General features: G+C 39.0%; 1 protein-coding gene across 1 annotated transcript in view; it reads left to right on the top strand.

Moving 5' to 3' along the window:
• The first annotated feature begins 7,823 nt into the window (after positions 1-7,823).
• PTPRZ1 (protein tyrosine phosphatase receptor type Z1) overlaps positions 7,824-23,381 on the top strand; it is a 162,846-nt gene continuing 147,288 nt past the window's right edge. The window contains exon 1 of the mRNA XM_064575008.1: positions 7,824-8,235. Coding sequence (XP_064431078.1) covers positions 8,178-8,235 — 58 coding nt within the window. The 5' untranslated portion in view covers positions 7,824-8,177. The remainder of the gene's footprint in view (positions 8,236-23,381) is intronic.

Raw genomic sequence — 23,381 nt, 5'->3', positions numbered from 1 at the left:
TGAAATGGCATGTATTTCTACGTCACACGTTTTGTTCATGTTACTGACATTTGACTTGGGGCAAGCTTTGTAGAGTGTACTATGTATCAGGAAAGCAAGGTGGGAACGTGTTTCCAACCATGTAAGGCACCGGTCTGAGTTTGGGAAGGGATTACTTGGCATTGAATCTCTTGACTGTATTCAGGGAGAGGCAGTGTAGATTGATAATTAAGTATACAGGTATGAACCCGAGGTCTGCCACTTATAATCTGTGTAATTGGACAAATAATTTTGCCTCAGTTTTTTAATGCGATTGGGAAAATGGTAATGTTACACACATCATTTGCTGGAGGATTAAACAGTTTTATATACAGCACCTTTAGAATAATGCTTGGTACCCAATAGGTACTATGTTAGTGTTAGTATAATCCCTATTGTGATAGAAGGAGTTTCAGTAGAGGGTTGATCATAGTTTTCTAGAACTTTGATTTATGTTTACACCAGCTTCTCAACTGTACATTATCTGTTTGAGTTATATCCTTTCTTATGAGAGTAATGAGAGAATCCTCTAGGGCTATGGGCCTCCTCAGCTTCTATTCCTATTTTAAAGAACAGAAGAAGCTGTCTAGAAATAATGCAAGTAAAAGTGGATGCCAAAGTATCGGGCATGGCCAATGGCAAATGCCAGGGTTTTGCAACAGCCCAGAAATACAGATATTTCTTAACTCTTCAAACTTAAAGTAACTAAAGGCCAAATACTGCTACTGGAAACATCAGGGAAAATTTGAAGTTCCCAGGCCTGGCCAGTCTTCCACCTGAATGGAATCAGCGGAGGAGGAGTTAATTGTGAAGGAGGAAGAGAGAATAAGATTATAATAGGTTAGGAATGCACTGGAGGTTTGTTCTAGGCCTTCTAGCCATGCTGTCAGTTGAAGAACAAAAACTACCATGTAAGTTCTAAGTCAAGGCAAATATGTTTTGCGTAGTCTAAGTCTGTCATCAAGGAGAGGAGATGCCTCCTTAATCTGAGGGTCTAGGTTAGTGACAGTAACTGACAAGGGAACATCAAAGAGCTCTCTGGAGACTTGTTATAAGCAGGCATGAGGAGTAGCTGATAGAACTGGCCCAAAAGCTGCCCTTCTTCAGTAAATTAGTTCGTATACTTAAACATTTATTAATCCCTGAATATATGCCAGGCCCACTGATTATGTGAAGAAACAATGATAGAAACAGAGTGGAATTTAAGAGTAAGCTGTGGAACTTAGGGACTGATTAGATTTGAGGGGTGGGGAAGAACAGCTAAGGAGACTTTTCAGGTTTTGAGGATTCTAGAAAATACCATTTTGGGAGGAATGATGAGTTTTTACTTTGGGGTGCACTGTAATTGCAAGGCTATTGGAATGTGATTTTTTACCTTTTAAAGACCACTATAAATGGAATAAGGAAGGCAGAAACCTAATGTTAGTGCTTCAAGGGAAATTGGAAGGTAAGAAAATGGAGATAAAGATTATGGTCTATTCTTACAAGACGATCGTGAAGATATGGTCTATTCTTACAAGACACACCTGGTACTATAATTATATAATGAGACATGCGGTAAAGAGAAGAATTTTTTTTTTAACTGGAAAAAAAAATAGTTTAATAGTCTGATGAAGAGAATAAATTGGGAGAGAGAGATTCAAAGAAATGATGGATCATTGGCTCCAGAAGAGTTGGGTTCAGATCAAGTTTATAAAGAGAAGGAAAATCTCATTATTTGGGATTAGAGGAAAGCAGGATCTCTTTCTTCCCAGGGTCCTGGGATTGAGCCCTGCATCGAGCCCTGAGCCCCGCATCAAGCCCCGCATTGAGCCCCGCATCAGGCTCCCTGCTCGAGCCGGGAAACCTGCTTCCCCCTCTCCCACTCCCCCTGCTTGTGTTCCCTCTCCCTCGCTGTTTCTCTGTCAAATAAATAAATAAAATCTTAAAAAAAAAAAGGGGGGGGGGAGGAAGAGATTTGTTCTTTGTCCCTAAAATCAAATGAGGGCAGTTATAGAGAGATCATATTTTGGCTAAAAATAAAGACGAACAAAGTGGTTTTTAATGTCAAAATATAAATCATCATGTGTCTGGGAATTGTCTGATGTAAGAGCTAATCATTTGTGGTTGTGAAATGTCCATGGTTTCCCATTAGTTTCCTTACTCTACACACAAAATCATCTAGAGTGGTTTTGCATTATTTTTGACTGGAGATAGGCAAGAAACAGCTAAATGACTAGTTATCAGAAATATTTATACCTTTGAAATACAGCAGCTCATTTGAAGTGACCCAGTCCATTGCTGACTTTCTGATTTGCAGAACTTGTTCTACACGTTTGCTTTCTACTCTAACACCATCTTGGACATTTTTCAAAGACCCAGAGAGCAGACAAATATTGATTTTAAATTAAACTTGTTGGAAGACTTGAAATCCCATGCTTTTCTCTGGTAGAAGAGGGAGAAGTGCATTTTCACCATTAAATGGCAAGGAAATCAAAGTATTGATTTTATTTATTTATTGATAGAATTTATTATTGATAGAATTTATTAAACCTAAATTCAGCCATCTGGATCTTTGTAATGCAATAGAAATTTGAAGACACATGCCCTTGGAACTTATTTGAATAATGGAGTTCAGATCATGTTGTTGGGGTAAAAGAAAAATATAATTATTCTGTTTCATAATAGGGATGGTTGTGAGGTAGGGAGAAGGGAGCCAGATCTGTAGATGTTGAAATATCAGTCATTATCTTATGATCAGCACAATGTAGAAGAGGAATCACCTCTTCTAAAGAATACAATGCTCTTACTACAACTAACAATTATCTTAACACAACCAACAATTAACAATATAGCACATTTCTGACTTCCATTTAAGCAATATTCATGCACAAATAGTTTTCGAAGTGTATGGTTATGTTTTGACTATAATTTTAATTTTAAACTATTTTAAAATGAAAACATAGAATATGAAAAAATAATAGTCTACTAATACACAGAGGAAGAATTATGCTGAATCTTGTATTGTGCTAAATATTTCTGACATGGACAAAAAATGATTCCTACCTTTTTGTATTTTTTAATACAATTTTAATCACTGAATTATATACTTTGCATACAATAAGATTAAGTTATTTTATAGTCGATCATAGCAAGACACTAAAAGGCAAAGCATGTAATATACATATACTATGGTTTTCTCTTACTCATAGTTATGCTTCTTTCAAATGGACTCAGACTACCACATCACACTCAGCTCTGGACTTATCATTGAGTAGCCTCCCACCAGTTTTAGGCCTAAGAAAAGGCAGTAATAGGTCATCTAACTAAACTCCTGAGAGTCATTGGGCAGGTAGGAAATAATTGCTTTTTAGGTAGAAAGTACTAGTAGGACAAATCCAAGTAAAAGGGTTGACTATGTTGCAGAAAGTAAAATTACTCTTAACTCTTTTCAGAAATTTCACTACAAGGTGCCATGGTGTCAATCAGAGTGAACAAAATTTGTTAAGATACCAAACACAAGATATTTCTATCCCCACAATCTAAAATACAGGGTTTCAAGTAACAAGATCATCTTCTGACAAACATCCTATAATTCCAAAAACTGTCTTTTGCTTCTAAACAAATAACAATTACTTTCTCAAACTGTAAATATTTAAGCAATCCAACCTAATGACGTCTACTCAAATATATTTGTCAATGACAATGGATAAAAATGAGCAATAATGTATGTGAATCAAACAGGAACAACTCGTTACTGCCATAGTATAAGAAGTAGAGATATTTTACTTCCCCTTTAATGCCATTTTTTCTTTAGTGACTGTACAATATTCTTTGTCTCCTAGCACTTCCTTTGAAGTTATGAGCTAAGCAGTTTCTGCAGAGAAAATATACTCCTTCCCCCATCTGCCCCTAACCTTATTCATATTAGAGATACTTTGGAAATAATTTGTAGAGTAAGGAAACTAATGGGAAACCATGGACATTTCACAACCACAAATGATTAGCTCTTACATCAGACAATTCCCAGACACATCAAAGTGAGATGGTAAGCTTTAGCAAATAAAAATGCAGGACACCCAGTTAAGTTTAAATTTCAGATAATAATTTCTTTAATATAAATATGTCCCAAACATTGCATGGAGTGCACTAAAATATTACTTTGTACTAAAAAATTATTCATTATACAAAAAATTATTCACTAAATAAATTTAGTTTATCATAGTGCACTAAAATTATTTTGTACTAAAAAATTATTCACTGTTTATCTGAAGTTCAAATTTAACTGGACATCCTGCATTTTATCTGACAATCCTCCACAAGGACATTTTGTAGTAGCAATGTCTTTCTCTCTTACTAGACTGTGTGTTCCTTTATGGTAGGGATGGAGTAATTCATCCTTGAACAGTCAGCCCCTAAAGCAATGTCTGATACATAATGGATATACAATAAAAATGTATTGAATGAATGAATGAATGTAAAGGGTGAATTTTAAAGAACTGATATAGATAGATGTAAATATTTACTTTGTAGCTTATTTTGTTGGCATAGCTTGACAAAATAGCTATTACTGGTACTATTAAGAGTGGAGCCAGAGTTTCAGCCCCACCAGGGTTACCCCTTTGGCCAACTGGTATGAGAAACTGCACACCTGCTATTCTCTTTCTGGCTACAGCTGTGGCTGTGCAGTAAATGGAAATAGACACAACCTTCTTTTTGTGTGTGTGACCTCTGGATGCCCAGCTGAAACTTAGGTTACAGTTGAAGAAACCACAGCTCTAGTCGAAAACTGAGATGAAGACCCACTAGAAGATCCACATCTTCATTTGAATATTGGGGAATTAAGGAGCTTATGGTGAACAGTGAAGAACTCAACAAGTCTCCCATGAATTGCCACTGGCTGATTCTGGACACAAGTCACTCAAAAATCCCAGATGAGACCCCCAAAAAGCAAGATGTCTATTCAGCTATGCAACAATCATATTCGTTGTATCCTGGTTTGTTATTGTTTGGGGGGGAAGAAAGTATTGTCCCAGGAATGTGCAGAACTCTGCATGTAAATCCAAACTCTCAGGACTGAAAAGTGATTGACATGATAGAGCATAACGTAAATAAACTTTACACACATGCACACACACACACAGAAAATAAATATAAAATATATTTTTAAAAAATACAAATACGTTAAAAACTTACAGAATATATGTCTTTATATCTATTGATATATGGATAGATAGGTAGATAAAAAGATAAATTTAGACTCTGAATGAAACCATGTGGTTTTACAGATTTATAACTTTAACTCACAATGGCTAATGCATATTAACTACAATGTGTCATATCTCAGAAATGATCATGATCCCCCGTAAAATGGTGAAATGTGAGATCCAATATGTTTTTTTTGTTCCCGCCCTTCTGATCTTTTCTCCCACACCTGGACTGTTGCAATGACCTAATATTCTAAGGACCTGAACCTCTGAGCTTCCCACTCCACCACCCTCCCTGGGACTATCAGATCCACATTGGCTGGTCCTCCAAGTCCATTTTCCATTGTTGTCACTCGGTCACATAAAATTGGTTGCCATTCCTCCCCTTGTACAAACCTTAATAGCAACTTGACTACTCCCCAAGGTGACTTTTGTGCCTTCCCAGGGAAATAACAATCTTTTAAAATATGGGAATGCAATTAGCAGAAACCACAGGATCTACCTGCCCTTTTTACCAGGGTAACCTTGATTTCAGCAGTGCCTTTGTTTTGTGATCTAACTCAAAAGAGTGACTAGTGATGGACTTTTTGACCAAGTAAGGGGAGTTAGGAGGATATTTGTTATTGTTGGATTCTTCTGGCAGGCTGCTGGGGCAGACCTGATATTTGAGACCTCCTGGAACACCTTACATGTCCCAGAGCAAACCTACCTTCTAAACAGCTGATGTTCTTGGAAGTTTCTTCTGTGGTTCTTTTTTGCTTATTACTTCAGGTACAAGCTCCTCCATGAGGAAATCAATGTTTCCCTTAGTCTGACTCTACTCAATCAGCTCCAATTCAATTCACACTGTTTTTATAGTTCATGACATCTGAGTTTTATTTCCATCTCCACCTCCTTGCACATCAATTTTTTTTCCTGGCTAGTCCTCCTCCATTAACTACACATCTCTAGGAAACATTCTCTGCCTACTCCAGCTCATGTTAAACTATAAGCTCTAAGAGCGTTTCTAGTTTATATCTACACTTCTTGCTAATGCTAGCAAAAATTTTCTTCCTAGGTGGAAACTCACATGAGCAAACATCAATCCCCATTATAACTTTTACAAAAGTTACAGCATTTTTATACTAATTCATGGGAAAAACAAGATCAAGGGTCAATTCCTTAATACTCATATGTACTCCTGAATAAACATTCCAGATAGATTTGAAATTTATTACATGGGTGCAATCAATTCCTGAAGCAACAGCAAATGGCATCATTAGCTCTGCACATTTAAACTAGTGTTCAGAGGCTGTGTATATTAGTGGGAATTGGTAGTAATACTCAAAATACATTCAGAACTCAATTTTGTATGTGATAAGCTTTCTTTAAATATTTAAGCTGAAATACTATTTTAGAACCAAGAACAGGACACAGGAGTACACACCGTACGGATAACCTACATCAAATGGTTCCTAAGAATACAAGGGATGATTCCAGAACTTGACTTTCCATGCCTTAGAGTGGATTCCTTCCTAAAAGGCTCCAAATTGGGTCTCACATAAGTAGAAAAACATACTTATGCCTAGAGGATATATAAATGAAAAGCTTGGAAAAGCACACGAATTTTCAGGGCTTTGCGCAGTCAGGCTCGTGGAGGATACCAGTTGCCTTATCTTTTTCATTTAGGCTTCAGATTAATTCAACAAACATTTAGGGTACACCTACTGACTATTTTTGCCTTTGTGCTAGGAGTTGGGTTAGAACAATAAATAAAGCAAACTTCCTGCCATCAAGGAGTTCAGTCTAGTTAGAGAGACCACCATAGAAATAAGCATATACGGCGTGACATTTACAGCCCCGAGGCAGAACTCATGTATTATAGTTCTTTTGTACATCCTTCAATCACGCAATTAAAAAATCTTTCCGTACGACCTTGTGCGGGGAGGCACTCGGGTAGTGCCGTCTGGGAGGAACATGACAGAGTTGAAAGTTCCTCCACGCAGCTGTGCACAGCACGACAGTTTGATCGGAGCCTGAGGCGGGGGCAGGGTCTCACTGGTCACAGTCAGGGCCGAAGATTATTTGCAGTCAACTGCCCTAGAGGTAATGGGGTTTGGAACTACTTTGGTGATTTGGTAAAAAGAAAGAAAACGGAGAGGGGAACCCAGCTTACCCAGGAGCCCCTACCACTTGCTGACTGGACCCACTTAGCATCTGCAGGAAGGACAACAATAAAATGAAAAAACATTTCCAGGGGTGAACCCCAAAGGTCAGTCTCTGGCTGTGCGGAACAATGGGGGTCTGGCCTCCTCTTCTCTTCCAAAAGGGTGAAGGAGTCTTAATGAAGAGACATTTTCTCCGCGAAGATTCTAAACCCCAGCAGGTTCCACTAAACTCCAGGGCAGCGAAGCCACCGGCAGGGACCGGGGGCGGGGGGGGGGGGGGGGAGAGTGGAATGGTGGGTGGAGGGGTGTCGCTATGTAAAACGCTACTCTGGGACCCGGACCCTGAGCGACAACCGCGTCCCCGCGTCCCTCCGCCCGCCGCGCGCGACCGCGGGCCGGCTGCACGCTCCCAGAGGCGCGGTTGCTGCGCCCCCGCCCCCGCCGAGCCGCGGCGCGGCGCGCACACCCGGGCCGGAGCGCGCGCCCGGCACACAGGCACCGCTGCGCTCCGAGCGGTCAGACCTCGGCCGCAGCCGGCAGAGGAGACCAACTCCCGCGCGCCCGCCGGCGTGCGCCTCGGCTAGCGGCTCCCGGTTCCCGCGACCACCGCGCGTCCTGCTTCCGATTATTCCCGTCTCCCTCTCAGTCTCTCTGCTGGCGCTCGCTCGCTCGCTCTCTTTTTCAGACACACTCACACACGCACACACACACACAATCTCACAGCAATCTATACACTGGAGGAAAAAACACTTCCTTCGCGCCCCCTCCCTGTCCACCCCAAGAAGCTGAGCAGCCGCGTGGCGGGGGATCCCCGGACCGTCTGGAAATGCTAATCCTAAAGCGCTTCCTCGCTTGTATCCAGCTCCTCTGTGTTTGCCGCCTGGGTGAGTGATCAGACCTCAGTGGGGTTTCATCTCCGGGATCGTTTGGGACACGGTGGGGGGATTTGAGAGCATTAGGTACTTGCTACCGCCGCCGCCATCTAGCAAGGAGGGAAAAGGCGTGGTGGCCTGGGGATCCCACGAGGTTGGCGACGCCGCGAAGGGTGTCAGCGGCGTGGGAGGATGCACCCCCTTCCCACCTCGCACCTCCACCACCTTCCATCCGCCCGCGGGGAGCTCGGCCAGAAGGGAGAGGCTTGCCATTCTCGGTTGCTGTCCACACAGCTCTTGTGTCTCCTGTTCCGCAAAGTGTGAAAAGAGCCTTTTAGGTACACATAAGAAGAGAAATACAACCAAGGTGCGGGGCTACGTATTAGATAGTGTTTTTGCTTTTAGATTCATTATGGGCTTGAATGAAAAATACACGTGCCCGATGCGAGTTACACACACACACACACACACTCCCAAGAGGTAGTAACAGGAACAAGCACCAACCTGACTTTTCAGTGTTTTCCAGTACTTTTAATTTAGTCACATTCAAGTCTGGGCAGTTTCGTTAAAAAAAAAAAAGTTTCAATCAAAATTTCTATCAACGTTCTGCCAGCTGCTGCCAAAGTCACAGGGAAGCTGCAGGTTGGTGTATTTATTCATGGATCATCTTTCATCCACCACTTTCCAGGTTTCACATTCGCTACTGAAATTCCACTTTGAAACAGCCAGTTAGAATTATTTACCTGGGATGCAGATTCCAGTGTTCCAGTCATTTTCCAGATGAATTGTAATATTGGATTTTTATATTTCATTTTAAAAAAAATCTTTTTTCCTTCATGAAGATTTTCTATTACGATGGACTATAATAGGTTTGGAGGTATTAACCTGAAAGTTAGAAGATGTACTTGAACCTGTGAATACACATATTTTACTCTTTTCAGTTCGAGGATCCCAATTTTTTTAAATTTTAGATTATTCATTGTAGATATTAACCTACATTTTTATTCAATATAGATGGTGCTGCTCTTGGCACAGTAACCTTTACAAGGAGAAATCATTTCTTGTTCTAACTAATGAGAGTTACATTTCAAATATGGTGATAATTGCCAACAGCCCCCAGATAATGGACATAATTTAAATTCTGAAAGCTTTACAAAAATACTCTGGGGGTGATGTGATACACAAGGTTGACATTTAAGACTAGCAGGAGAATCTGGTCCTGGTTTTCTCTCAAACCACAGAGTTGAATCTGGAGGGGGGGTGGGGAAGAAATTTTTTGAAAGTGCTGTGCTCATTAAATACACACCTGTTGAATTTGCATTTCTATTACAGATCTGCTTTAACAAGAAAGCCAGATCCTTTTGGTACTTAGATTATTATTTAAAATAAATCTCATTGTATGGGGTGCCTGGGTGGTTCAGTTGTTAAGCATCTGCCTTCGGTTCAGGTCATGGTCCCAGGGTCCTGGGATCGAGCCCCATATCGGGCTCCCTGCTCAGGCAGGAAACCTGCTTCTCCCTCTCCCACTCCCCCGCTTGTGTTCCCTCTCCTGCTGTGTCTCGCTCTGTCAAATAAATAAAATCTTTAAAAAATAAGTAAGTAAAAAATAAATCTCACTGTAGTACAGAGATAAACCAGAGAATATTGCTTTGTATGCCATCAAAACCAGTACTTTGAATATATTGTGAATTTTTAAAAATTGAGTTATAATTTGCATAGCACACAGTTCATCGTTTTCAAGTGTACAATTCAGTGGGTTTTAATATACTGACAAAGTTGTACAACCATCACCCACTATCTAATTACAGAGCATTTTAATCACCCGCAAAAAAACTAGTAACAGTCATCCCTTATTCTCTCTGACCCTAGCCCTGGCAATCGCTAAGCTACTTTCTCTTTTTGTAGATTGGCCTATTGAGCATTTCATAGAAATAGAATCATACAATATGTGGCCTTTGGTATCTGACTTCGTTCACTTAGCATAATGTTTTCAGAATTCATCCGTGTTGTAACCTGTATCAGTACTTCATTCCTTTTTGTGGCTGAATGATATTCCATTCCAGTATTCCGTGGTTTGCAAAGGCTTATCTCTATAAAGCATTATTTATAACCTATTATTTTTGGTTATACAGATTTTGATTTGTTGGATGTTTTCTTTAATTGATGATGTAAAATTTAACTGTAAAGAATCGGAGGGGGAGACGAACCATGAGAGAGGATGGACTCTGAAAAAGAAACAGGGTTCTAGAGGGGAGGGGGGTGGGAGGATGGGTTAGCGTGGTGATGGGTATTAAAGAGGACACATTCTGCATGGAGCACTGGGTGTTATGCACAAACAATGAATCATGGAACACTACATCTAAAACTAATGATGTAATGTATGGTGATTAACATAACAATAAAAAAATTTTTTAAATTTAACTGTAAAGAATTAAATTAATTCTTTAAGAGTATTATAAGTTTATGTAATATTGAATGTAAGCCTGTATTAGAACTCAAAATGTGCTTGTGTGTGTGTGTGTGTGTGTGTGTGTGTGTGTGGTGAGACAGGTGACAACTTTTGTATCCCTTTCCATTTTAACAAAGTTGACCTCTTACATTGTTGCCCACATGTTGACCTACAGACCTTGTCAACCTCAAATCAGATGAATATCTTGATTTCAGGGTAATATGTTTTGAAACACTGAAGCATATTATCTGCAAATAAAATATGCAGCCTCCATTTCAATTATTTTTCCCTCAACAACTACTGTAGTATTTGTAGATATATTTATTGCTCATCTTTAGTGTCCTTGGAGCCAGTGATGTGCCCTGGCACAGGTAATAAATGCTCAGGAAAGTATCAACTGAGAGGTGCTGTGTAGGATGACCACTCCAATACAGTTTGAATGAATGTGAGGCTGCCATTCTTACTATTATCCTAGAACAAGTTGTAACATTCACTAAGGTGTTCGTTGTTAACAATTAAGAATGAGTTAGCAACTAAGGACTTTACCACTTTCTGTTTAAAATGCCTTGATTTTTTTTTTTTAAAGATTTTATTTATTTGTCAGAGAGAGAGAGAGCGCGCGAGAGAGCGTGCGCAAGCAGGGGGAGGGGCAGGCAGAGCCTGAAGTAGGCTCCCCACTGAGCAAGGAGTCAGATGTAGGACTGGATGCCAGGACCCTGGGATCATGACCTGAGCCGAAGGCAGAGGCTTAACCGACTGAGCCACCCAGGCATCCCTAAAATGTCCTGATGTTTTGAACTGGACATGTAGACCAATTGTTTCTTTCAAATAACTCTCCAAACAGAAAAATAGTATCATTAAATTATTTGTACTGAAACAAATCCTTTCTTTCCAAATTAATACTGGGGAAACTGGAAACTATAGAGGAACAAACTTGGGAGTTTTTTTGTGGGTGGGGATTAAATATATTTGTGGGTTCATCTATTTAGGTAATTCTATCAAGATTGGCCTGTGGCCTCAACACTCTTTGCCAGAACTAGCTAGATCATGGTTCTCACACTTAAGTAAGCATCAGAATCACCAGGAGAACTTATTAAAACACGGATTTAGGAGCCCAGTCCAAACAGCTTCTGATTCAGTAGGTCTGGGGGTGGGGGCCTGAGAATCTCATTTTCTAACAAATTCCTAGGATATGGTGATGTTGTTGGTCCAAGTCCATACTTTGACAACCACTGAGCTAGTTTGACATTTAAATGTTAGCATAGTTTCTGGATTATTAACAAGTTTTTATGGTGGACTTGATTTCTGATACCCAACTTAATAATATTTTTAAAAATTACATGAGTTAGACAACATTGAATGTTATTCAGCTGAAGGAGATGCTTAATCAGAGAGGCAGAAATTGAAGATGACTCCAGGATAATTCCCTAAGTGAATCCGGACCTTCTCTAGAATAATTAAGAGGTTTTCTACTAGGTGGAGAACTACTATAATGGCATCACAACTCTGTCATTATTTATTCTTGACCCATTGAACAGGTAATAGGACAAACTGCAGTGGCTTTCCTGTAAGGAGGCTTAATTATGAGTCATAGAGGAGAGGTAGTAGGTGTTTTAAGAGCTTCTAAGGAACAGTTTCTCTCAACTAATGAGAATTCAGGATCTTTGAATGAAGTGAGTTACAGCTTTGCAAGGAACACTAAATTCAAGAGTTTAAACATTATTGTGAAATACGTAATGAATCAGATTCTGAACTTTTAGGTCATATCTTATGGCTTTAAGGAACACATTAACTACAAATTATACCCAATTCCTTTGCAAGAATGAATTGCCTAATTTATCCTGAGTATGGAAGCAGTAGAATCCAAAATGTTGTGACTCTCAGCTTGGTCTATTTATTCTCTGAAAACAAATCGTAACCAGGAATAGAAAATATTCATGCTTTTTCTCCCCAAATAATAACTAGTCTCCATTCAGAAAATTAATTACTTTTGATTTGCAGAGTAGCAGTTTTCTTTATTTCATCTCTCTCTCCTTTTTATGGAGACTGTACTTGCTTTCACTCAGGGAAGTTTGCCAGGATAAATCCTTTCATTGACGAATTCATTTATGCTCTTATGTCTGCACTAGATATTTGGGAACTTGCTTAAAATTTTATGTTGTGGGAATTTTGCTTCTGGCAAAAATTCAGGTTTTTCTGGAAACATGAGCTACATTTCCCCATTCCCCTTACTCCAACGAGCTTTGAGTTCCGTCTAACCTGGTAGCTGCGCTTGACCACCATTTGCCAACCGTTCAGACTATAGTATGGAAATGGAACCCCGTCATTCAAAACCAGGGGATCTCCAAAGAAGGGCTTGATTAAGAAGATGAGCTTGTGTTTTATTTCCATTTACCATCTACTCAGTGTTTGCCAGGTACTGAATATTTTATGTACATTTTTCTCATTTCATTCTCCCCCAAACTGTTGGAGGTAGGTGTTTTTATTTTACACATTTTATAGCTAAGGAAAGTGAAACACAGAAAAGCCAAATGACTTACCCAATTTCACACAGCCTGCATTAGCCTATAAATTCCTTCTGACTCTCGAGCCTGAGCCTTTTTCTCTTTTCTTTCCTAGGAGACCAGTTTCCTGTTTGGAATTTACTAGCTTGCTTCCTAAGAGATGTGATGCTACATTTCCCATTCCCATGGGCTTTCTTGCAGATCTCCATTCATGATTTTCCTCATGTGCTCCCTTATTACTTTTTTTCCCCTTTAAAAAACAAATAAACAAAACTAAGGCATAATTTACCCTAGAAAGTGTACCATTTTGAAAGTTTTGACAAATGTGTGTGGTCACTTAACCACCTTGATCCAGATATAGCACATTCCTGTCCATACTATTTTAACTACTCTTGTTACGTGTTTACTGAATGCCTGACATCGGCTAGGCAGTAATTATTAAGCAGTGCATAAACATACAAAGTCCTAACATTCCTGATGCCTCCAGTCCTTCTGATTTGATTCAATCCCCACAGTGAAAACCCTCTTTAAATCTCACTTTTAAGATACTTTCTACATTTAGACCTAGTTGAGAATAAGTCTTTTTGAAATATCTCTTAATGTGGTAAATATCTTAACTTTCAAATATTTTAGAATGTTTCTCACTTCATCAAGAAAGCCAGCGGTAAAAGTCAAAGTCAATTTAAACAAGACATAGGCATGTTTAGATTGTGCTTTTAGCTTTTAATGTTTTATTGGTAGTGGTTCCTAGCAGCAATTTCAGGTTACAAAAGGAAATCAGTTTTTATCCATGTTTGAATTCTTCAGAGACATGTATAACATACTGTATAGGCATTAAAGGGAAAATTATTTGATCATATTGCACAATCCTAAAATACTTATATTTTAGAACTATGATTTCTAATATCATAGCCACTAGGCATATGTGACAGTTCAATTTTAAGTTTATTAAAGTAAATTAATTCAGCTCCTCATTCACACTGGCCACATTTCAAGTGGCTGGTGGCCACTGCATGGGACAATGCAGGTAGAGGACATTTCTATCACTGCAGAGAGTCTATTGAATAGCTGTTTTAGAATAAAAAAAAAGTGGATAAAATGTTGAGTGTTAGTACTGATGAGAAGTTGTCAACAACTAAAAACGCTTCTAAAGTCATTAAAATTATTTGAAGTGTTGAGTTATTTTTGTCTTGTATTGTGTCCACCGTATAAAAACCACAGAGACGTTCTGGTGGCCTGGGGTAGAGAGCAGCAATAGAGGAAGAAAATTTAATGGCCACTTGGTGGCCTTTATGGACTCAAGCTGACTGGGAGAGAGCTTCTAGTTCGGGAGTGAGGATTCTGTCCTCACAGCTCATGTTCCATAATTTGTTCGAGCATTCACTATGTTATTTTTGTAGTATCTGTCTGTCTCCCCCACTAGACTAGCTCCATGAGGGCAAAGACTTTATTTCATTCATCTTTGGACTTAACATTCTTGGCTTTAGTACCTACAGTCAGTGCTTAATAAATCTTTAATGCACAAGGTCATAGAGAGAGGGTACTGTGAAGCTTCTTAGCAGTACCTTTTTGCTGTTAGGATCAGCCAGTTTCCTCTGGCCTTTCCTGCTTTTGATTCTTATCCCAATCTTTGTGTTAGGTCAGCATTCACCTGGACCCATCCATTTTTAATGCTACTTCTGGCACCAGGACTTCACTTTCTTTGATTCTGCCACGAATGCATATGAGCATCACATAGATCCAGTAACTATCTGCATGGAAAATAAAGTCCCCATGATTCATACTGCACGTGTAGTGACAGGAGCAACTTTGACATTTAATTATAGATGTCTTGGTACCAGTGATGCCTGGATATGTCCCAGGGGGCAGGGCATCGAGTCAGTGTGTATGTGTGCCTCTGTGAGTGTGTGTGTGTATACATGTTCACCTGTCAGGGAGGAGAAGGTAATGGGGATAACGGATGGTCAGTAATGAGAAATGAAGTATCTTGAATCCACGAAGACTGTATTTCCAATCAGTCAACTGCCCAAGGCAGTTTTGGAAACTGGATAAATGACAGAAGTGCAGTTACAGTATGTGGATATGCGTGCTTTTCGAATTTGTCTGTAGTTTTATCATTAATCACGGAGATGATGTACTGTGCCTAGCTTAGCCCTGCACATAGATGTTCGACAAATATGTGAATTGAGTTGAATGCAAATGGGAACAGATAATGGGATGAGTTAGAAATCCTCACAGGAGTTAAAAGCAGAAAAAAACTTGCTCTTCTATTGGGATATTTGCTTTATTTTCTCTCATTCACCATCCTTCCTTTCTTTTTGGGTGTGTGTGTGTGTGGCTTTTGCTTTCCACCTTCACTTCCTTTAAGCATGAATCTAAGAAAAAACAAAAAACAAACTCAACATTGCTCAACATCTTGATGAAGAGTTTGATAAAGAGGAAACTAATACTATTTGATACCATTATTGAAAAATATTTTTACTGTGTTAATATAATTTGGGGAGCTTTGTAGTTAATGTATTTTTTTTTTTTTAGTTTTTATGTATTGATTGAAATAATCTCTACACCCAGCATGTAGTTTGAACTCATGACCCTGAGATCAAGAGCCGCATGTCTGTCTGACTGAGCCAGCTGGGCACCTGTGTAGTTAATACAGTTTTTAAAGTAGGGCTTAACATTTCTTTCTTCCTAAAAATTCTAGTATGTTAAAATGGGCAGGTTGTTTTGGGTTTTTTGGTTTTTTTTCTGATATTTGCACACAGATATTAAAGTAAATACAATTATTCAGGGTCCTCATTAATGTGAACCTTCTGGTCTCATTCAGTAAGCATGTGTCAATTTATGTACATATTGACAAAAGATAAATTTTTTACAAGTGTCCTTGGAAATATAGTCTTCATATATTTGGAAAGAATAATTTATTAATTAGCAATAAAGAAGGATTTTCTATTAAAATATTGATAACAATGACTATAGGTAGCTTTCAACTCTTGGAGAATTATTCTGTCCTTCTCTTTCTCTGCCTTCCCTATTAACATTTACTCCATAATTTTTCTGTTCTTTCACCGTCACTGACTGGACCTCTTATTTCTTGAAATCTAAAGCTCTAATATATTTAACTCAAGATGGGGCTTGATACTAGACCTTTCCTCTGAAGTGATCTACTCAGTACCATGAGTAGGAATAAAAGAAAATGTTGCTGTTTTAAAATGACCTTTTTTGGGACTCCTGGGTGGCTCAGTCAGTTAAGCATCTGCCTTTGGCTCAGGTCATGATCCCAGGGTCCTGGGCTCGAATCCCACATCAGGCTCCCTGCTCAGTGGGGAGCCTGCTTCTCCCTCTGCCTGCCACTCCCCCTGCTTGTGCTCTCTTTCTCTCTCTCTCTGACAAATAAATAAATAAGTCTGTAAAAGAAAATTAAATAAAATGATCTTTTTTAGCAGAGATCATGATTACCACCTGAGTCCTGATTGTGTGCTTAGAGTAACAAAATACTGGCCAGATATAAAGAACTTTCTAGATTTTCTCATGGTTTTCAATCACATTGTCATCAGAAAATTAAAAGTGATTTCTGTAGGGACATTTTCACCCTCTGGCATTTTTGGAATGAGATATATAAAAGTGGCATTCACCTGACACACAGACTTGTACAGACTCTTGGTCTGCCCAGAGGAACATATTGCACATGCGATATGGTCATTGTGTTTGTTTCAATGCAAAAATAAAGATTGATAACCACTATCTAGGTCAGTGGTCGCAATCCTGGCTGCACTTTGGAATTATCTGGTGTCATGAGCTGAACGTTCGTGTTCCCCCAACACTCCTGTTTTGAAGTCCTACCACCCAGTGTGTATGGTGTTTGGAGGTAGGGCCTGTGAGAAGTAATTAGGTTTAGATGAGGTCATGAGAGTGGGGTCCCCATGGTAGAATTCGTTTCCTTATAAGAAGAGAAAGGGAGACCAGAGCTTTCTTTGTCTGTATCATGTGAGGACAGAGTGAGAAGGCAGCCATCCATAAGCCAGGAAGAGAGCTCTCTCCAGCTAGCCCCTTGGTCTTGGACTCCTCTGCTCTACAACTGTGAAAAATAAACATTGTTTAAGCCACTCAGCCTATGGTATTTTGTCCTAGCAGACCAGGTTGACCCTATACCTAGGAAACTTTTAAAACATACTGATGTCCGGGCCCCACCCGGGATCAAGTATATGCGTGGGTGCAGAGCCCAGACATGAATATATTTTTTAAAACTTCCCAGGTGATTACAGAGTACAGCCAAAGTTTGAAAACCCACCATTCTAGGTCAACCTCATGATACTTCTAATCTTAGTTCATTTGTCTTAAGGTTGAGATATTGGCAAGTTTCATGCCACAGGACAAAGGCCCTGGAACACTTCCCATCCCTCTTTCCTCTTTGTAAGGCAGTTTCAGTTTCAGGGTAACCTTAGAAGGAGGAGTATGGACTACAGTGGTTGACCTCGTAGTCTTTGCAAGCCAGAGAAACTTCAAGAGGCCTGACGTTCTTGGAGTTGGTCCAAAGATATGAGTCTCTCAGCAGGTGGGCGATAACTGAACCAGCCTCTGAGGTGGGAGACAGTTGCGTTTGTCAAGACATGGGCACATGATAGATTTTATTTTGTCAATGATGCATATTCTTGTTGTTCCCTCATCTTGTTTATTTTCTTTCTCCATGTATAATGTCTTAGAATCAGAGTTATTTTCGGTTATGTAGTAGACACAAGATTTAGCTGCATTTTTTCATTTCAGCACTTCATGTTGCATGTGCATGTTCAAATTATATGTGCATTATTTATCAGGTCTAGGTATTTTGTTTTTACTGTATTTGAAAAGCACTAATAGCTCTATTTAAAAGTTAGCAAAGACCTTTTTCACATGGTCCAAACAACTACTTTAATATACATAATCATGAATGGTGAAGACATAAGCACAAATCAATTCACTGAATCTTTATTGAGCACCTTCCTTGTAATAAATATTTCCCCTAGGGAGACTGTGCCTCCAGGGGTCTCCTAAGCTTTTGCAAGAGAGAAAAATCCATACATAAGTAGTTGTCCTACATGGCAGAGGCTGTGGAACCTGAAAGTGTGAGCTGTGTGAGAGTGTAGGCTAAATTTACCTCTGGGAAGGTTTCTAGGAGGAGGTGGGGTTGGATATAGACTCTGCAGGGTGGCTGGGTAGGGCATTATTAGTAGGGTGGAAGGGGTGAAGGGGCATTAGTGGCAAAAAGGATGGTGGTATATGCAGAAGCATGGACTGGGGATGAATGTGCTGTTTAGAGGGAGGAAAAAAATTGCGGTGTGTACTAGTGGAAAAGTACCAAATGGTAGGTAGGATTACCCGTGGCTAATTGAAAGGTTTGGAGTTTGGAATTTATCCAGTATATAGTGGGAAACGAAGGGTTTTGAGTCATGGGATGACTTGAGTAGATCTCTTTATTTTAGGAAGATAACTGAAGTATCAAGATAGGATGGCTTGGAGCAGAGTGAGACTGGGACTCAGGAAGCTCAATTAAAAGGCTGTTACAGTATAACAGTCAAGGGGAAATGTGATGGATCATTTAGAGGTGTAATAATACCATCCTCTGTATATAATACTTTAATGGTTAATAGGTACTTTCAAATACATGACCTCATTTGATACAAGTGCAGTTGGTGTAATTGCTGGGAGTTGGTGCCACTCTGGAGAGTGGGTCATTGGAAGTCTTCGAGGGAGTGTCTTCCCTGGAAAGGTGAAGGTGTAGCAGGGACCACGAAGGGTCAAAGAAATAATCCAGGAAGGAGAAGTAGAGGCAGCAAATACATAACAGTTCTACAGAAGTTGATAATTGGAAGGGAAGAAAAGAGAGAGAAATAGAGGCAGGTAGCTTGAAGATTGCTCATTTACTGAATGGTAGAACTCCAAATTTGTTACCATAAGATGTAGGAGTTGAAACTAAACATTTCCTCTGAACTGATTAACTCAGGGCCTTGAGAATTCATAAGAAGAAATAGTGCCACTTACAATGATCTATTTTTATCTATTTTAGTAGAGGTCATAGTAACAACTTAACAACAACAACAAAAAACATCTTTTTTTTTTCCCCTAAGGATGGAGGAATTTGAGTATATTCATAGTGCCTGCCTAATTTCATCAAGTCATCAAAACTATTTACTTCACCTCTAAAATTCTTATATTTGTGCTCTTAAAAATGAGCAGCAGGTCCTACTGAGACATTTCAGTCAGCCGTCTGCCAATAAGTAGGCTTTCTTAATATCCACAATTTCAGATAGCGTGAAGGTATCATATTCATATTGTATAAACTAATATATTCATGAATTTCCTGCAACTTGTGTTTTACATAAAACAGCGCAATAAAAATAATCCATAGAATAGGCTTCCCAGAATTCTTAAAATTGATTTTAACAATTCTTTTAATCCATGAAAAATGCAATAGGATTTTGGTATCTACTGTATGTCTCTTAACATATATCGATACGTGAAGTGATAAATTACCAAATTGTTAAATTTAGAAAAGGGATAAAGTGGCAGCTGTCAAGAATAAAAATGTTGGTATATTAACTTGTATGAAAAAATATATCTATATTATGCTATACGGAAGTTGGATGCAAGATTTCTGTATTTAAGAAATACAGCTAAATAGATTCTTAATGAGTAATATTTGGTTAAGGTAAAGTTTCTTTTGATGGCTTTCAGAGTGAGTAAATGAAGTGTGATATGCATATATATAATATATATTTATATGAGTATTTTTACGTATTTACATGTATGTATGCATATATTATATATTGTATCTATATGCATATATATACACACACACAATAAATAAGGATATATATGAATGTTTTTCTGCTTCTCAGTGCTTTTATACTTTATTTTGAGCATTAAAAGATTAAATCCTTTGGGAAAATTATTAATCTTAATGGTGGGAACTGTCCTGGATATTTTCGACCTGACTTTTTCCTGCCTCCAACATAAAGAAAGGAGAGGTGGAAGGTCTGCTTCTTCGGTGAGCTGAACTCAGCGCTGTCCCTCTCCAAGGAGGTTCAGTCTAGGTGAGATCATTGAAACTTATTTCACCAGATCTTCATTGAATAGCCACTGTGTGCTTAAAACTGTGCTTCGACTTGAGTAGTTTTTTCTCTTTGAGGAGTTAATCTGGTTACAGATACAAAATGAACGCTGGTGGGAGCACGACAGAATTGAGAATAATGAAGTAAATGTTAGATTGTATGAATCAGATTTTAAGTCTGTGGAAAGTCATTAAAAGGGGAGACAAAGATGTAAATTCATTTTTAAAATGTCTCTGTGAGCCTATGAGCATCACTTCCTCCTTTTGAACATGGAACGTTTACTGTTTTGTTCAATAATTTAAGCCTCTTTTGTGTTCTCTCCCACACCCCTCCTTTTTGTTGTTCTATACGAAAACAAAAAGATACGTCTATATTACTTGTTTTAGATTATTCACTCAAAGAGAAACTTGAATCCCAAAATTGGTTGGATTTTGCAGCTCTAATCTGAAATGCTTTTATTTTTTTTTAAGATTTTATTTATTTATTTGAGAGAGAGAGAATGAGAGACAGAGAGCACGAGAGGGAGGAGGGTCAGAGGGAGAAGCAGACTCCCTGCCAAGCAGGGAGCCCGATGCGGGACTCGATTCCGGGACTCCAGGATCATGACCTGAGCCGAAGGCAGTTGCTTAACCAACTGAGCCACCCAGGCGCCCCTGAAATGCTTTTAATTCTCCTCAGTATCCTACACTACCACATTCAAAATAATAGTGTAAGTGGCAACACGTAGAAGGGAAATGTGCAGGTTAAAACACACCTCTTGTATGTTCTGTTCAGCACCTACTGCTACGAAAATGTCCCCTAATTTCCACAGTGAATTCTGTCCCAAATTGAGGCTTAATTTTTGGTGGTGGCAGCTGCTATTTGTGACAAAGGTAAACTCTTGGTGCTAAAATTTCAAAGAATGACTTGACATGCATATGATCCTTGGCTAAAAGTCTATCAAAATGGGGCAAGAATTTTGGACATAGATGTCAGTGCTGTCTGCAAAATGGATTCCCTGAAAGAAGCACAAAGGATGAAATGAAATCACTTTTAATTAGGTAAGAATGACTAGCACATGTTGCCTTGAAATCCTTTAAGATATGGCACAATCCGGGCACCATCCATCCCACCAGAGAGATGGCATGATCTGTCTCATCAGGCTTCTTTCTTGCCTGTGATCCCAATTTATTTTCTTCCCAACATTGCATTGCATTTTAGCTATTTAGTATTCTTGGCAGAAGAAATCAACAAAACACAAGATGCTTCTTTTTTCCTCAGTAATTTATTCAAATTTATATACTAATCCCTCTACCCTCCCCCACTCCCCAAAAAAGAAAGTATTCCAGTTCCCTTTCTGGCAGGAGCTTTCCAAGGCTACAGCTTCTCTCTCTCTCTCCTTCCCTTCTCCCTCCCCCACCCACCCTTCACATTTTTTAATTAGAGTCTTACAGCATCTGTCAACTTGAAAAAATAAAACAACTCTTAGTTTTTACAAACACGATGAGAGATTAAATTGTATTAGACTCAATGGCATTCAAGCAAGTGAAGATTCAAAATTCTGTAGCCTGATAATCTTTCCACTAATGATAATGGTATTTAAACCCTTTTCCAGTGAGACAGGTTGGGTCTTCTCTGAATGCTGGCAGAGAAAATGTACCTCTCTATACATCGAGTTTTCCCTTAGAGATACATGGGGAGTGCTGGGGTTTTTTTCAACGTGAGGCTTTGAGACTGTAGTACACAGTCTGCAGGAGATTTGTTTGGGTGACTGCATTACTGGAGAAAACTCACTGAAAGTAGGTCATCAAGAAAAGATTGATATAGACTTTCTTGTGTGGAAGTAATTATGCTTGCTTATTGCATTCTGCTTACTATCCAATATGCCAGTCTGTGCAATTTCAGTGAGAAAATATGTTCACATATAATCCCAGTTAGGGTTTTTAGACTGGAGTTTAAGGTCCCACTGTTTAACCCTCTCAAGATTCGTCTATGGTATTCAGTAATAAAGTATGAAAAGTTTTTGCATATTATATATGTTCTTGCTTAGTCACCTGTGAACCCTATACACACATATCAGTTGATCAGAACACAGTTGGAAAGTTGCACTTTATTAAATATCACCCACACACATGCACAGAGCCAGGAAAATAACACAGACACTTCTCTGTTAACCTAGGAAATCCTCACCAGCCTGTCCTCTTGCCAAAATGTATACAGTTCAATAAACACACTATAGTCATTACTTATTTGACATAAATTATTGCTCACCTCAGGCCAATGTTAAAAAGGCATTTTGCCAAACTGAGGTTTGCTGGAGGTGAGGGGATGGAGGGATGGGGTAACTAGGTGATTGACATTGGGGAGAGCATGTGATGTAATGAGCACTGGGTATTATATAAGACTGATGAATCACAGACCTGTACCTCTGAAACCAATAATACATTATATGTTAATTAATTTAATTTAAATTTTAAAAATGTTTAAAAAAAAAGAACTCTAAAGAAAAAAAAAGGCCTTTTGCAAACACGTAGCATTGGATGTTGGAATGCGTTTAGGAACTTGCATCTTAGGAGAAGGACTTTCCTCTTACATGGTGTGTTCCAGTAATTGTCAGAAAGAAATTCTTCAACAACTGACTTAAGTAATGAAACACCATAGAGGAATGAGGGTCTCCATCCATGGAAGCCATTAAGAAAATAATGGATGGGATTTTGTGTTGTTTCTACTCATCATTAGGACCTGTAGGTTCCTGTCACCCTTGCTGTCAGGTAATTTTTTTACCAGGATATGCAAGGTCCTTCAAAACCTGAACTCAGGCCACCTATCCAGCTTGACTTGAACCTCCACACTTACGCTCCTTCATTTTGGCTCAAGTTTTTCCTTTTTCTTTGGTGGGTTGAGGTCCCTTGCATTCCCAGTTATCTTTCACCTCTGCTGTGAAATCTTCTCTAAGGCATCACTGTTCCTTGCCAGAAAAGAGGAAACATCACTCACATTGTATTTCATTTGTTTCCATAGCTCTCTTACCTGAAGGAGTCTGGTCTTAAGAGAGACATGCGCTGGGCTCTAAAGACCCCTGTTCCATGTAGTAGGTGCTCAGTAAATACAGCATAAATCAGTAAATGCAATGCCTTCCAA

Source organism: Mirounga angustirostris, unplaced genomic scaffold (genome assembly GCF_029215605.1).
Source record: "Mirounga angustirostris isolate CCGP_5_RB_7025 unplaced genomic scaffold, mMirAng1.0.hap1 SCAF_12, whole genome shotgun sequence".
Taxonomy (NCBI): domain Eukaryota; kingdom Metazoa; phylum Chordata; class Mammalia; order Carnivora; family Phocidae; genus Mirounga; species Mirounga angustirostris.
The sequence above is the reverse complement of the archived record's forward strand: the minus strand, read 5'-3'. Positions and strand labels throughout refer to the sequence as shown.